General features: G+C 39.4%; 1 protein-coding gene across 7 annotated transcripts in view; it reads left to right on the top strand.

Moving 5' to 3' along the window:
• CD109 (CD109 molecule) overlaps window positions 1–15,912 on the top strand; it is a 168,080-nt gene that overhangs the window by 39,985 nt on the left and 112,183 nt on the right. For all 7 annotated transcript variants that reach the window (XR_009263074.1, XM_058734482.1, XM_058734481.1 and 4 more), the window contains one exon: window positions 14,759–14,787. Coding sequence is in view for 6 of the 7 variants with exons in the window: in XM_058734482.1 (XP_058590465.1) it covers window positions 14,759–14,787 (29 nt within the window). In the remaining variant the exon portion in view is untranslated. The remainder of the gene's footprint in view (window positions 1–14,758; window positions 14,788–15,912) is intronic.

A 15,912-nucleotide genomic window follows, 5' to 3' on the forward strand; every position in this document is an offset into this window, starting at 1 on the left:
AACCTTGTGACGAAGGCACTATTATTTTCATTTTAGAGATGAAGAAACTGAGGCTAAGAGAGGAGAAATAACTTTCTGGAGTTAACAGGGTAAATAGTAAAGCTTGACTTTGAAGTCGGTTCTGTTGGTTCTGAATTTGCTGGTTTATACTGCCTGAAAAAACATGGCATATTTTTTGTTTGCCTTACTTTGGGGTATTGGTGCAATGTTGCATCAGTCACCTTGCTGTAAAATTATTGTCGCGTTTGCGTGTGGTGATTTAGTCCTGGATCTAATGAAATCTAATCTGGATCTGAAGAATCACAATGAAATGCTAGCTCTCCACCTAATTTACTTGGAGCTTCACAGAATTTTGGATCTGGATGGGACCTCTGAGATAAGCCAATTCATAAATTATTCAGTCAGCAATTTATGGCTGAGGAGACTAAGGCATGGTGTTTGGTGACTTGACCAAGAGTTGAAAACATCACAGGCCCCCAGATTTGCAGTCCAGTGCTATTTCCATTATACTCTAGGAAATTTTCCTAACACATGGAGAGCTCTGCGGAAGGCCTAACATATGGAGAACTGTGTGTAAGACCTAGGGTGTATTTGCAAATGTTGATTTTCCTGATATGGAAGAAAATAAGGCTAGCTAAGGAGTTTTAAAATGCTTACCTGCGTATTTGTGCAAGTTTCTTATTTCAGCTCAAGGTGGAGTTGCTCTTTATGGACTAATGGTTCTACAGGGGGTGGGGGTGGGGCTAGGAGCCTCATAGATCTTTCTAACACTAAATCCTGTGGCTTTCTCCAAGTGTGAGTTGTATTTATTAGAAATGCAGACTCAGGGTGCCTGGCTGGTTCAGCTGGTGGAGCATGTGACTCTTGATGTCGGGGTTGTGGGTTTGAGCCCCGTGTTGGGTATAGAGATTACCTGAAAATAAAGTCTTGAAAAAAAAAAGTAGACTCATGTCCACTCCTTCAAGACATTGGTAAGGTCCAGGAATCTAAACTTTATGTTAAGCAGTCATCACAACTGATTAAAATGAGAATTAAAATGAGAATGACTCGTCTTCAGCATCTCACGAATTGCTTCTGACCAAGTAAGTGCTGGAAAGCCTGAGGGTGAGAGACATGCCCTTGCAAGTCTAGGATGATTCATGGCTGGCTGAGAGAAGTCTCCTCCTAGACTTCCGTATTTGCTTTCAAGCAACCCCCATCCCTAAGCATTGGGGTTCATTTTATGCGGTAGAGAAGCATATTTTGGGGTTTGATTATGAATCAGTGACTGAGTGAAGCTGAAAGTGAACATACTGATTCTTAAAACTCCAAGTTAAACATGTGCTGCTCCTCTTCTAACACGAAATGAGTCACTCCTCCAGTGACTCACGGAGGGGTTGTGGTGGAAATAGAAATCAGATCCTGTAAGAATTTGGGCTGGGTTACCGTTTGATCCTTTATGTTGTAAAGAGGGCTTTACAATGCTGAAACCAGTTGTTTGCCCGATGACATTTCCCCCCCATTAATTTATTATTTATCGGTTATTTGCTCTATCTGAGCATGAATGAATGGGGGCGATTGGGGAATAAGAGGAAGGAAGGATTAGAGGAGGTTCAGAGACTCCGGAAGGATAACATAACATATAATATTTAAAATGCAGAAGGCTGGAGAATTTTTATTTCTTTTTTGTATAAAAAATTCAATGTGGTTTGTAAATAGTGCTTCTTGTGTGTGACCCTGTGTCCCGTACCATTACCTTTTACATCCAGAGCTATACAAATGCCCATTCATAAATGTTCTACTTCTGCTGATATATTTGGCATTTAGTGGGAACAGTCATTTCACATACTAGGGGAGGGAAGGGTGTGCTGGAGGAAAGAGCTGATGGCTGGGAGTGGTAGTCATGGGGAGATAGAGGTTTGTGTGTCTGTTTTCTGAAAAGATGCTACATTCTGCTTTAAAGTTTAGGGAGACATCCAGGGGGAGATGTACAGCAGATAGTTTTGAAATTGCAGCTAGGGAGAGAGTTTAAGGCATTGTTTTCACAGAGGCAGACAATATTCGAAGTCTTGGTGGGAACATGTAAGATGCACAAGAGAGACAAGCCTATGGAACAAGACTGATGATAGAAGCTTGGAAGAAGGAAAATAAATCAATGAAATGGACAAACAGTGAGCAGCCAGAGACTGGGATAGATTGAAGATGGTAAGATGTTTCAGAAGCCAAGGGAAGAAAGTTACAAAAAAGGAAAGTTTTAATAGTCCCAACTGTCCCAGAAGGTCAGAGAAGAAAAGACAAAGACAGAAAAAAGAACATTGGTGATCCTCAAGTGAATGGTTTTAAGTTGAATCAAAAGCTTAGTTTTAAGTAACAAAAGGGTGGTGAGAGAATATGAGGGTAGGCTACTCTTACCAAAGTTTGATGGTTTAAAGGAGAGAGGTAGATGGTCTTTTAAAATGTACAGTAGAGAGGTAAAAGTGGTGGCTGCAAAAGGGGACGGGTGGATAATTCATGGATAAGAAATGGTGGGATCAGGATCAGGAGCACAGGTAAGTGGATTAATCATTAAAAAAAAAAAAAGACTTGTACTTTTTGTTTTGATGCAAGAAAGAGATAAGGAAAGAAATATTTTGAGGGATGAACTTGAGATGAGGAATAAAATTGAAATACAGTTTTAGGAAGACCTGCCTCTAAATTGTACACATCTGGTCATCTCTTCATAGGAAGTGGGGATATACATTATAAGTAGTGGCCTATTGGAGAAAGAAGTGCAGAATTGGAGATATTCGCTGGTGGTGTCCAAATGGGCCCCTGCTGGATTGTGGGATGTTGGAATGCAAGGGCTAATACTTGTGTTGGTATTGGGGGAGAGAGCACAGGAGAATGAAGAGAAAGGGGTATTTATGGTGGTAGTATGCTTTACTTGAAGCTCGAAGGGATGGGGTAGTTATTTTATTATTGCCATGAGGTTGTCAGTGTAAGAAGTGGAATTGTAATATATCATCTCTTGGTCTGGGCTAAGATGATCATCATACCAAAGGTGCAATGTCAAAACTTGACAATCAGAAGGAAATTATAGTGGGTCTGGTCTTGCTCTATGTCTTGCATTCTTCATTTCTCTTAGGAAAATTCCATGACTTGACTTTCTTCCTTTGAAAGGATGAGGGTGAAATTGGCCAAAGAAAATTTGATGGGGGGAGTTGGGTAGGGAGGTAGTGGGCAGGTCCTTGGGTCTTTAGTTCTGAAGAAAATGGCTCATGAATTAATCTAAAAACCAGAGTGGTAAAGAGTTTGGACACAAATAAGGAGTTATGTTTTTTAAGAGTACTTGATAGTTGTTGGTAGCAGGGCAATATTGGGAATTTATATTTATGAAAATGTAGCTGGCAGAAATGATTTAATATGATAAATTTAAGTTTCGCTGAAATTCTTGTTAAATCTTCTTAGGAATACAGTTAAGACAGGGCATTACTATTTTGAGAATTCCAAATATTTATTAGGCATCAAATTGTACATGGCACAGTATTGGGTAGGGTAAATATTTGGCTCCTCAAGGGGAAGCAAAATAGGTTTCGTTTCATGTGCCATCTTGAGTTGATGGTAGAGGCTGCTTGGAGTGTCATATTGATGGTTTCAAGGTCAAGTCTGGGTTCACTGGAATAGAGTGGATGGATTAGCTGTGTCTGCCCTGGGCATGGGAAGGGGGAGTATGGTATGAATGCTGCAAATGAATGTTGGGTTGAAGAGGGATGGTCTTCTGCAGGGCTACATGGGGGCTTGAGGTAATCACAATGCAGATAAGAGGGGAAAGGTGAAAGAGTGGATGTGTTCAAATACTAACACAAGAGTGTACTAAGCTACAGAGGAGGGGCAGGGACGAAACATGAGATTTCGTTTGGACTAATATTTTGGAAGTGATAGCCAGGTCTGTTCTGTATAGTTTGGGAGACACAGTGGGTCAGAGTGGGGGCTCTGGAACCACACTGGAATTGAACCCTGTGCACTACCTTTTACTACCTAAGTGGCCTTGGACAAGTCACTTCATTTCATCTAATCTCGGTTTCTTTATTTGAATGATGGCAATAATAACAATACCTACCTTAGGGCATTGGTGTGAGTATTACATGAAACAGTGCTTCAGAGCCGCATTGTGCAATGTGGTAGCCACGAGCCACACGTGGGTTTTGAGTGCTTAAAATGTGGGTTGTGTGAGATGGCCTGCAAGTATGAAATAAATACTGGATTTTGAATACTTCATACCAAAAAGTGCAACAAAACTGATAATTTTTTTAAACTGATAAATTTTTAATATTGATTACATGTTCAGTGATAATATTTGGGTACATTGGGTTAAATAAAATATGTTATTAAAATTAATTTTACCCATTTCTTTTTTTCTTTTTTTAGTGCACTTCTTTAGAACATTTATCATAGTGTCTGGCTAAACACTGGAGAATGTTAGCTGGCTAAACATGCTAAACACTGGAGAATGTTAGCTGTGTCGTACCCAGCATTTCCTAGTATCAGATGTTAGTACCAATGCCACCCTTCTGAGCACACGCTGTGGCATCAGGCCAGGTCTCTGTTGAAGGCACTTTGAATTTTTTTTAAGTTTACTTATTCATTTTGGTGGGGGAGGGGCAGAGGGAAGGAGAGAGAGAATCCCAAGCAAGCCCTGCTTGCCAGTGCAGAGCCGGCTGGGGCTCGGACTCATGAACCGTGAGATCATGGCCCGAGTCAAAATGAAGAGCTGGACTTAACCAAGTGAGCCACCGAGGCACTTCGATTCTGACTTCGAGTGGGCCTTATTTCTTATCCCTTGAGAAAGGAGGAAATCTCCCTAAAAGGAGCATTATACCATAGGGGTTCAGTAAACTTTTTCTGTAAAAGGCCAGATGGTAAACATGATAGGCTCTGCTGCCTTATGGTTTTTGTTGTTTGTCTTTGTAGAGGCAAAGTAGCTATAGACTGCATAATAAATGAGTGTCCTCATGGAATTTTATGGCCACTGAATTTGGAATTCATATAATTTTCATGCGTCATGAAATATTACTCTGTTTCTTTTTCCGGCTATTTACAAATGCAAAACCATTTTTGGTTCACAAACTGTATGAAAGTGGGTGTGGGCAACATTTGGCCTGTGGACCGTAGTTTGCTAACCCTGACATCAAAAGTGCCCTGTACATTTAGTAGCCCAGAGTCTTGTGTGACTCTTGGTTTTTCATATGTATCGCACCTAACATTTAGTTTATACTGTACCATTTTATTTATTTTACTTTTAGTGGGTTTTGTTCGACCTGTTTATACTCAGTGGTCTAAATGGAACAAAACATCATTTATGAAACTCGTGTTTATTGAGATGTTTGTAAGTAAGGAGAGGCAGGAGAGAAAAAAAAATTAAAAGGGTGTATATGGGACCAAAAGAGATTTGCTTTGTTTTGTTTTACTAGAAATGCTTGTCTTTTCTGTATAAATTGAATTCACTGAAGAGTTACTTAACCTTAAAGTGACATTAAACTGTGAAGCAGAAGCATATTTTAAGATTTTGTCTTCCACGGATTTGGAGTTGAAAACCCCATTTCTCACAGTCTGTGAACAAAGAAAATGCTGAATACTGAGAATATGTAATAACTTGGTAAAGAGGTCAAAGTTTTCAGCTAAAAAAGTGATATACTTAAGTTTATTACTATATATTCCTCAATAGCAGAGAGTTGCCAAAAATAATTAAGCTGTAAATACTAAGGCAGGCATATATTTGCCTAGGAAATTCTGAGCTGCATTTGTAAATTTAATGGGAACAAGTTGAAAAAAAGTATACACACACGCACACACACACATGTATTATACACACACACACACACACACACACACACACATATAGTGGAAAAGCTATTTCTTTTTTTTTTTTTTTCCATACAGAATATTTCTGGACCAATTGGATTTCCAGTTACACACTACCCCTTCCCTTCAGCAGTTCTCTGCAGAGCTATTTGGTGAGCACAGATGTCAGAAGAGGCAGCATATGGTATTATAGAGTGTGTTTAAAAAGTTAAGGGAAGGTTAGTTTTTGTGTATGCTTATTACACAACTTAAAAATAGCTGGACTCTATTTGTAAATCAAATGGCCAGCTCTCAGGCTTGTGCCAATTGTGAAGCCTTAAAACAAGGTTTCTTTTGAGTGGCTTCGGCAGCGATGGGAAGGAGAAAGCATCTGAAAGGGTTCAAAGATCGACTCTGGTTATACACAAAAATGACCGGAGTTTTACAGACTTATCTACAATAATATTGAGAAGGACTTCACATAACAGAGCGGATCTTTAGTCTTTGATTTAAAAGAGTGCCATGCAGTGTTTTAAGAGGTGGGGACTGTTTCCCATGTCTGAATGGAAACTTGCTAAAAGGGAGCAGAAGTGGTCACAACAATTTGCAAATTCTATTTAATCTTCAAGCTAGCAACAGTACAGAAAGAGATTACTATTCCTCATCTACACTCCCACCACTCTGCTCCCAATTTTATGTTTTGACTGTGTAAATTATTTCTAGAATGTAGGACTTTCACATAAGGCTTAGTAAGTGCCTAGGAAATTCCAAGCTGCATTTGTAAATTTAGAGGGAACACAACATGTTGAAAAAAATGTCAAGTACTTGAAGTCGACCTTTTAATAAGGACACACAAGAGCAGTGAGTGGGCTTTAAATTGGATCTCTCTACACATCCTTTGAGCCACTCCCTGAATCCAGTCAGAATCAGGGGTGGGTGGGACATCTCTACCCCTACACTCCAGCTTTTGGGGGCAGTTTCTGTTTCTGGCTCTTTCCTGGGTCTGTACACAGACACTCTTATGTGTCAGAGTAGTGGGACCCAGGCATGCAGTCAACATCCTTTTCCAATTTTTCTCTAATGAGAAAACCCCTCAAAAGTTTGACCAAAAGAGCTACATTAAAAAAAAAAAAGGAGGGGGTTGGTAGCTTGTCTTGAATTGCTGAAATGCTTGCCCTCCAATTAATCAACTTACTGGATTTATTTGGATTGTAGATTCACAGCTGTTTTTTACTTTCTCCTTATTTGGTGTCACACTTAGATAAAAATAAATCCCCCGCCCCTTGCCCTAATGCGCGCGCGCGCGCGCGCACACACACACACACACACACACACACACACACACACACACAGGGTCTTTGTAAATCTGGTGGTGATGGAGGTAGACTGTATGTTAGTCCATGATGCAAAGGAAGCACATTGTTTCCTCCAAGTCACTGGCTGACAAAATAGTCAACCCTGATGATTTATTCTAAAGTAATGAAAAATAAATACCTCTCAATAATCGAGGGTACTGATTTGCTGGGGCCCTGCTTTCTGCAGTGTAATTTTTTTGATTTTGTTCCAATGTGGGATATTGTGGTGGATGCTGTGCTGTGCATGCTCCCAGATGGAGCCTTTCAGGGAAGAAGGACTCATTCCCTCTAGCTACTGTCAGTGTTGCCACAGACTGCCTTCACAGCCAGCCCCCTTTGGGAATTGGCTGTGGTAAAGGGAATCACCTTGCCCCAGGGGCACTCCTCCTTGGGTGAGTGTCCAGTCCCCTCCCCCTGACTCAGGACAGTTCTCAAGGATCATGGCTGCTCCTGAGCTCACTTGTGACACCTCTGGAGCCTGCGTTGTAGCTCTGCCTCCCTCTCTCCCCTGTCCCGTCTCCTTCCTTTCCCTTCCCTTCTCCAGGTGCTGATCCCAAGAGCACTCCCTACAAAACCACTTGCACTTAAAAAAAAAAAAAAGTTTATTGTGAGAGAGAGTGGGTGCAGAGAGAGAGGGAGACAGAGAATCCTAAGCAGGCTCCACCCCCAGCACAGAGTCCAAAGCAGGGCTCGATCTTACAACCGTGAGATCACCACCTGAGCAGAAATCGAGAGTGGGTGCCTAACCGACGGAACCACCCCGGAGCTCCCCAAACCCTTGCACTTTAATCACCATCTCAGCGTTGGCTTCCCTGGGATCCCAACCATAGACAGATGTGATTATTTAACTTTCCTTTGAAGAGGGATTTTTCAGAAATTGAAATTAACCTCAAATGTATCAAAACTAGTGTGAGGAAGTGTTATGAGAGTCAGGAAATTTTCAAGTTTTTATTTCCTTTTCAGAAGTTCTTGTATAACATGAATTATTTTAAAATTAGCTCTGCTACTTCAGTGCTTATAGCGTGACTCTAAGGGTTGGGAGAAACATGGATGAAAGAGAATCCCCAGGTTCTCTGATGACTAGCATAGAGTTGAGGAGAGGAGCCCCAGGTAATGGAGATTTTGAGTGGTGATAATGTGCACAAAGAGGCTCTCTAGGCTGGGGAACCTTTACAATAATCAAAGGTATGCAGGGTAAAAGAACAGAGGTACAGCTGCTGTTCTTGTCCTGAGAGTGGTGATTTTTTAAAAAAAATGTTTATTTATTTTTGAGACAGAGAAAAAGCACGAGTGGGGGAGAGGTAGAGAGAGAGGGAGACAGAAGATCTGAAGCGGATTCTGAGCTGATAGCAGAGAGCCTGATGCAGGGCTCTATGAGTCCCTGATCAGAGTCCCTGATGCAGGGACTGCGAGATCATGACCTGAGCCGAAGTCAGACACTTAACTGACTGAGCCACCCAGATGCCCCGAGAGTGGTGATTTACAGTTCAGATCCAAGAGGCAGCCTGCCTGTGTTAGAATGTTGGCTCTGTTACTTCTTTTCTGTTTGACCTTGGGCAAGTCACTTAATGCCTCTGTGACTCAGGGTTCTCATTTGTAAAAGAAGGATAATAATACTTAATAAGGTTATGATGCCAATTAGATCAGCTAAAATATGTAATGCTTTTATAACACTATAAATAGTATCTGTTATTATTTTATTCACCAAACTTAAAAGTTGTATGCAGTCAGACCCGTTCGTTGTTTTATTGCTTCTAAGCAAAAATGTGAGTCTTCCATCCTCTACACCAACGTTGTCCAATACAAGTATGGTGCTACCACTCATGTAATAGCATTTTCTAGTAACCACATTAGAAAGGTTAAAAAAAGTGGGGGGGGGGGTGTGCCTGACTGGCTCAGTCAGTGGATCATGCAACTATTGATCTTGAGGTTGTGAGTTTGAGCCCCATGTTGGCTGTGGGGATTACTTAAAAATAAGATCTTTAAAAAAAAGGTAAAAAAATTGAGGTGAAATTAATTTTAGGGGCGCCTGGGTGGCTCAGTCAGTTAAGTGTCTGACTCTTAATTTCAGCTTGGGTCTTGATCTCATGGTCATGAGTTTGAGCCATGTGTTGGACTCCATGCTGGGTGGAGTCCAACTTAAAAAAATTAATTAAAAAATTAATTTTAATATTTTTTGTTTAACCCAGTAATTCATAAAATATTATCAACATGTAGTCATTGTAAAATCATTACTGAGATAGTTTATATACTTTTACTTTTTTAAGTCTTACAAATATGGGTGCATTTTGTATTTGTAGCACATTTCAGTTGCTCATTTCAATAACCACTATGGCTACAGGCTATTGTGTTTGACTCTATACCTTTAGAGGTTTGCTAGTTACTCTTTTTATTTCAAGAGTATTTCAGTCATCCATTTCTGTGATTGAACCACCCCAAAACTTAGTAGTTTAGGACAACAATAGCTCATTATTTCTTACGAGTCTCATCCAGCTCCCACACACAAGATTGATGATTATTGCTGAATCAATTATTACTGTGATAGTTGTGAAATTTTCTAATTCCATGATTCCTTCTGTGTTTATTAGTTGGAATTTTATGGTAAAGAAGAACCTTTTCTTCTTCTTTCACTAATCTATTTACTTATAGGGCAGCATGAGCACATTGACTCTTTATTCAGTAGGTTATAATCCATAACTTATTTGAACATTCAAGTATTTTCACCGTTCCGTTATATATACATTAAAGCGTTGGATTGCATGTAACTCTTTCTCAGTGTTCTGCAAGATGAACAAACTTTTCTAAAATATTTTGACTTGATAAATGAGCGATGTTTTACAATAGGAGTAGTACGTGATCCCGAATGTCACATGATCACAACCGAGCCAATGGTTCTTGAAATTATACAAGTCCTTTGGATTACAAGCATGTTTCCGGAATGAATTATGTTCGCAAACCAAGGTTTTACTATATTATTATTTGTATAATATTTTATTTATATATATTTATATTTATATAATTTATACAAATATATATAATGGAATGATCAGACAATTTGAACGTTCAAATAAAGACTTTTTTTTTTTTGGCAGAGTTCTCTTATTATCCCTGTACCTATATATGCCTAGCCTCCCCTATTATCAACATCACTAACCAGAATGGTACATATTTTTTTTTAGCAAGGATGAACTTACACTGACCCATCATAAACAACCAAAGTCCATCATTTACCTTAGGGTTCATTCTTGGCATTGTATATTCTGTGGGTTTTGGCAAATATATAATGGCATATGTCCATCATTATAATATCATACAGAGTATTTTCATTGCCCTGAAAACCCTCTGTGTTCTGCCTATTCATCTTTCTATGCCACCTTGCAGCAACCTGATCTTTTTATTGTATCCATGGTTTTGCTTTTTCCAGCTGTCATTTAGTTGGAATTGTATAGTATGTAGCCTTTTCAGATTGCTTCTTTGGCTTAGTAATATGCACTTAAGGTTCCTCCATGTCTTTTCATGTCTGATAGCTCATTTATTTTTAGAGCTGAATAATATTACATTGTCTGGATGTATCACAGTTTATTTATCCACTCACCGACTGAAGGAAACTTGGTTGCTTCTAAGCTTTGGCAATTATTAATAAAGCTGCTGTAAATATCTGTGTGCAGATTTTTGTGTGGTCATAAGTTTTCAACTCTTGAGTAAATGCCAAGGAATGTGATTGCTGGATCATATGGTAAAAGTATGTTCAGTTTTGTAAGAAATTGCCAAACTGTCTTCCTAAGTGGCTGTATCATTTTGCGTTGCAAACCAGCAGTGAGTGAGAGCTCCTGTTGCTCCACATCCTGGCCAGCATTTGATGTTGTCAATGACTGATACCAGCGTACTGGTATCTTATTGCTTCAGTTGCATTTCTTTATGATGTGGAGCATCTTCTCTTATGCTTACTTGCCATCTGTGTATCTTCTTTGCTGAGTTGTCTATTAATATTTTGGCCCATTTTCTAGTCGAGTTATTTGTTTTCTTATTGTTGAGTTTTATTTTTTAAAAATATTTATTTATTTATTAAAAACATTTTCTTAATGTTTATTTTTGAGAGAGAGAGAGAGAGAGAGAGAGAGAGCGAGTGCCTGTGCGCGCAGGGCAGGGGCAGAGAGAAAGAGACACACAAAATCCGAAGCAGGCTCCAGGCTCTGACCTGTCAGCACAGAGACCGATTTGGGGCTAAAACTCACAAACTGTGAGATAATGACCTGAGCTGAAGTCAGATGCTTAACTGACTGAGCCACCCAGGTGCCCCTTATTGTTGAGTTTTTAAAGTTCTTTGCATACTTTGGAATACAGTCCTTTATCAGGTGTGTCTTTTGCAAATATTTCTTCCAATCTGTAGTTTATCTTCTCATTGTGTTGATGTTGTCGTTTGCATAGCAGAAGCTTTTGATTTTGATGAAGTCCAGCTTATGAATTATTTCTTTAATGGATTGTATCTTTGGTGTTATACCGAAAAAGACCAAGGTCATCTAGGTTTTCTCCTATGCTATATTCTAGGAATTTTATAGTTTTGCATTTTATATTTAAGTCTATGATCTGTTTTGAGTTAATATTTGTGAAGGGGGTAAGGTCTGTCTAGATTCACTTTTTTTGTATGTAGATGTCCATTGTTTCAGCATTACTTTTTGAAGAGACAGCTTTGCTCCATTGGATTGCTTTTGCCCATTTGTCAGAGATCATTCAACCATATTAGTAGGGGTCTATTTATGGGCTCTATCTTCTGTTCCATTAATCAGTTTGCCTGTCTTTTGCCAGTACCACGCTGCCTTGGTTACTATAGCTTTACGGTAAGTTTTAGACTTGGTAGCATCAATCCTCCAACTTTGTTCTCCTTCAATATTGTAATGGCTATCCTGGGTCCTTTGCATCTCCACATAAACTTTAGAATCAGTTTGTTGATTTCCATAAAATAACTTTATGGGATTTTGATTAGGATTGCATTGCATCTATGGCTCAAGTTGGGAAGAACTGACGTCTTGACAGTATTGAGTCTCTCTATCCGTGAACATTGAATATCCCTTCATTTATTTAATCCTTCCTAGATTTCAATTATCAGAGTACTTTCCTCATATAGGTATTGTAACCGTTTTGTTAGGTTTAAACCTAAGTATTTCTTTGTTTGGGATGCTAATGTAAATGGTGTTATTTTTAATTTCAAATTTCACTTGTTCATTGTTGGTATATTTTTAATTGAGAACATACTCTCTTCACATGTGCTGAGGTATGTGTTAAGATCAGAGTAAATTCTGCTGTGTGAAGGATATTCTCAATTCCATCTTTTCCCCCATATTGAACTATTTAAATGTTTCAGTTCAAATATGTTACAGGGTTTGTCTTTTTGCCTGGAGAGTACCATGACTCCCTTCAGCAAATATTTTTACAACACAAAACTTGTCCAGTAAATTGTCTGTATTTATGGTGCTTTTGAATGTCTCACCAAACTTAGTTGCTGCAATATCATAGGGCTTCTCAATTTCTCTTCAATTCAGTATAGAATATGCCCATCTCATTAAAAATAAGAACTTGATGAGATGTTTCTTCCCACAAGTTGAGATATTCCCAAAGCATGACTATAGTATTTCGGAGTTAAATCTTGTGCACATTAAACCCATCTCATATTGATATTTTGCTGCTCTGAAAAGATTCAGGACAAATGCTAACTCAGGATGCTGGGAGAGCAGCAGAACCTGGAATGATCCTGGCAAGGACTCACACTGTGTAAAAGGCCTTTTATGATTTGGTCCAGCCTCATCTCTATAATCCTCTCTCTGCCAGCTCTTTGCTTCTGTAGACTCATGCTGACCTCCACTCTTTTGCACTTGCTGTTGCTCTGCCTGGAAGCTCTTCCCTTTCCTTCACATCTGGCTAATTTTCCTTTATCCTACAACCCTAGACTCTGGCATCATGTTCTCTAGGTGCCTTCCCCTGATCCCTCTGAGGTGGTCTCTGCCCTATCTTTATTGCAGCCCTTCCATGTCGAGTTATATCTGTTCAGTTGTTTCTCCTTCTTCTCCTTTTCAAGACACTTTTTGTCCTTTGTCCTATTATTTAAGAGTCTTGCTCTTTGCTTTCTATGGCGACAGTTATTGGATAAACTGATCTTTGCTAGGGGATAAGTGATTTTGATGAATTGCTTATCTGCTGCTGAAAACATATTTGTATTTCATGGAGGCCCATTGGGGTAGTGGTCTTCAAAGTGGGTGTACGCACATCGGGGGTTGTGCAAGACCATTTATAAGGATGTAGGCAGGCAGGACATGTATTAGCTTTATTTCTTCTAGTTGAGCAAAACTAAGGAATTAAGGTTTTCTAATATTTAATATTTTGGTTGAGAAAGTACATATATGTGACTTGATCCTCTAACTTGACATTGGTAATATGTCCTAATTGACTCAGTGCTCCATTATAACAATTTGAAGACCTTGCTGTAGAGGCATGCTGACATCCCCAGTGGATAGCTCTTCAGGTTTTCTGGCACTATAATGACTTACAGTTATGAAGCGTTTCCTGTGTGGCAGACACTGTTCTATCCACTTTACAGATATCAACGTACTTATTCTTCACAACCACCTTGTGAGATTGGTACTATTATTAATTAGCTTGCTCATGTTATGGATGAAAAAATGGAGCCTGGATAATCAGGTAACTTTTTCAAGGATGGGGTGAGCACATGGTTGATTCATTTTAGAACTGATGTAGTCTAATTCCAGAGGCCACTTGTTTAACCCCTGCTCTGTACTGTGCTGTGCTCTGGCGTCTGTCCGTTCCTACAGGGTAGACACATGTGGCTTCCAGGAGGATGGGGGCCATGCCTGTCTTGTCATTGTGGTAAAAATTCTTAAATATTCACAAATATTTCTTAAATGAAGGAACTGTGAGGACCTGTCACCACCTCTGAACTCATGTCACTTAAATGGGAACTTTGGATAAGTATTCTTTTGTTTTTAACTTGAAACATTTTTTTTCCCTTGAAATAATTAGATCTGGTGAGAAATTGGCATGAGTTAAATTAGAAGTCCTATGTTTAGAAACTTTACATGAAAAAAAAGTCTGCCTCACTCTAATACCAGTGAGTCAGTTATGAGTCCCAGCTCACCCCTGACATGACTAATGCCTTCCTTTTCTTCTTTTATCATGAGGGTCTGAGAACGTAAGAAATAAACCTTAGGTTCTTCCTCAACACCGATTGAAGTGTCCCTCAAATGTGTATAACCTGAAAGCAGCAACAAGAGTAGCAGCAACAATGACAACAAAAATGATAATGGAAAAGAGAAGCAGAACTTAAACTAATCTTTTGGGGGGGTTCACCCACTGAGATAGCCTTTTAAGTCTGGCTCCACTTTCCTTAATTCTTCGGCACAAGGATATGTAATAATCTCTCAGGTGTTCTGGGATTTAATAAAATTGTTTTGTTTTGGCCAAATAAGTTTGTGATTCTGTAAGCTTATGATTCTTTCCACATCTGAAAGAGTATTTAGGAGATTCTTGGGAGTTTTGTATTATATCATCATATTCCAATTATGACTCTATTTTCTTCCCTGTTTTGCTTTTAGGCTCTTTCAAGACACTTACTCTTCCATCAGTAAGTATCCATTTAAAAAATTTGGTTTCAGAAATATACATTGCATTGATGAGACAAATAAATTAATATTTTGTTGACTTTTATATCAATTTACGTTTCTTGTGAGTTTGTCTTGAGTTCAGTTTCACCTTTAAATTAAGAATAATGTTACTTTGGGGCGCCTGGGTGGCTCAGTCAGTTGAGCATCCGACTTCGGCTCGGGTCGTGATCTCGCTGTCTGTGAGTTCGAGCCCCACGTCGGGCTCTGTGCTGACAGCTCAGAGCCTGGAGCCAGTTTCAGATGCTGTGTCTCCCTCTCTCCTGACCCTCCTCCACTCATGCTCTGTCTCTCTCTGTCAATAATAAATAAACACTAAAAAAAAAAAATTATAAAAAAAATAGAATAATGTTACTTTAGGGGCACTTGGTGGCTCATCGGTTGAGTGCCCGACTTCAGCTCAGGTCACGATCTCACAGTTTGTGAGTTCAAGCCCTGCATTGGCTCTCTGCTGTCAGCTTTGAGCCCCACTTTGGATCCTCTGTCCCCCTCTCTCTCTCGGTCCCTCCCCCTCTCATTCTCTCTCTCTCTCTCTCTCTCTCTCCCTCTCTCTCAAAAATGAATAAACATTAAAACAATTTTTAAAAGAATGTTACTTCAGGGAGATCGGTTATTAGCCTCTTCAAATTCATAGCAAAGATTTTTTGCTTGTGAAACAGGGAACTTCACTGGGGAAACCTTCCTGGAGTGTTGCCAAGAAACCTGGGCTGGTTTGGTGCCGTTTCTGCCTTACTGAACCTCAAAGTTTTGAGTGTGAAATTAACACTCTGCCCCTCGGTTTCCCTGTCCTAGAAAGTGGAGGGTCACGCTGAGCCATATTGAAGCCTGAGACATTGGTGATATTGATCCTGTCTTTGTTAAAAAATTTTGTGTTCATAATTTAATTTTTTGCACTACCTTTTCTATTTTAAAATATTAAAAATTTACTTATCTTGATTACTGATTTTTTTGGCTCCTCCTTAAGTTTTGCACCAGAGGCAAGGGTCTCACTCACCCCACCCTTGTCCTAGCTCTGGAAAAGGGGATAAAGAAACTGCTTCCTTCATAGGGGGTACTTTACCTTGGAGGTGAAATGAGATGTGAAAGTG

The sequence above is a fragment of the Neofelis nebulosa genome, chromosome 6 (genome assembly GCF_028018385.1).
Source record: "Neofelis nebulosa isolate mNeoNeb1 chromosome 6, mNeoNeb1.pri, whole genome shotgun sequence".
In the NCBI taxonomy this organism is placed as follows: Eukaryota; Metazoa; Chordata; class Mammalia; order Carnivora; family Felidae; genus Neofelis; species Neofelis nebulosa.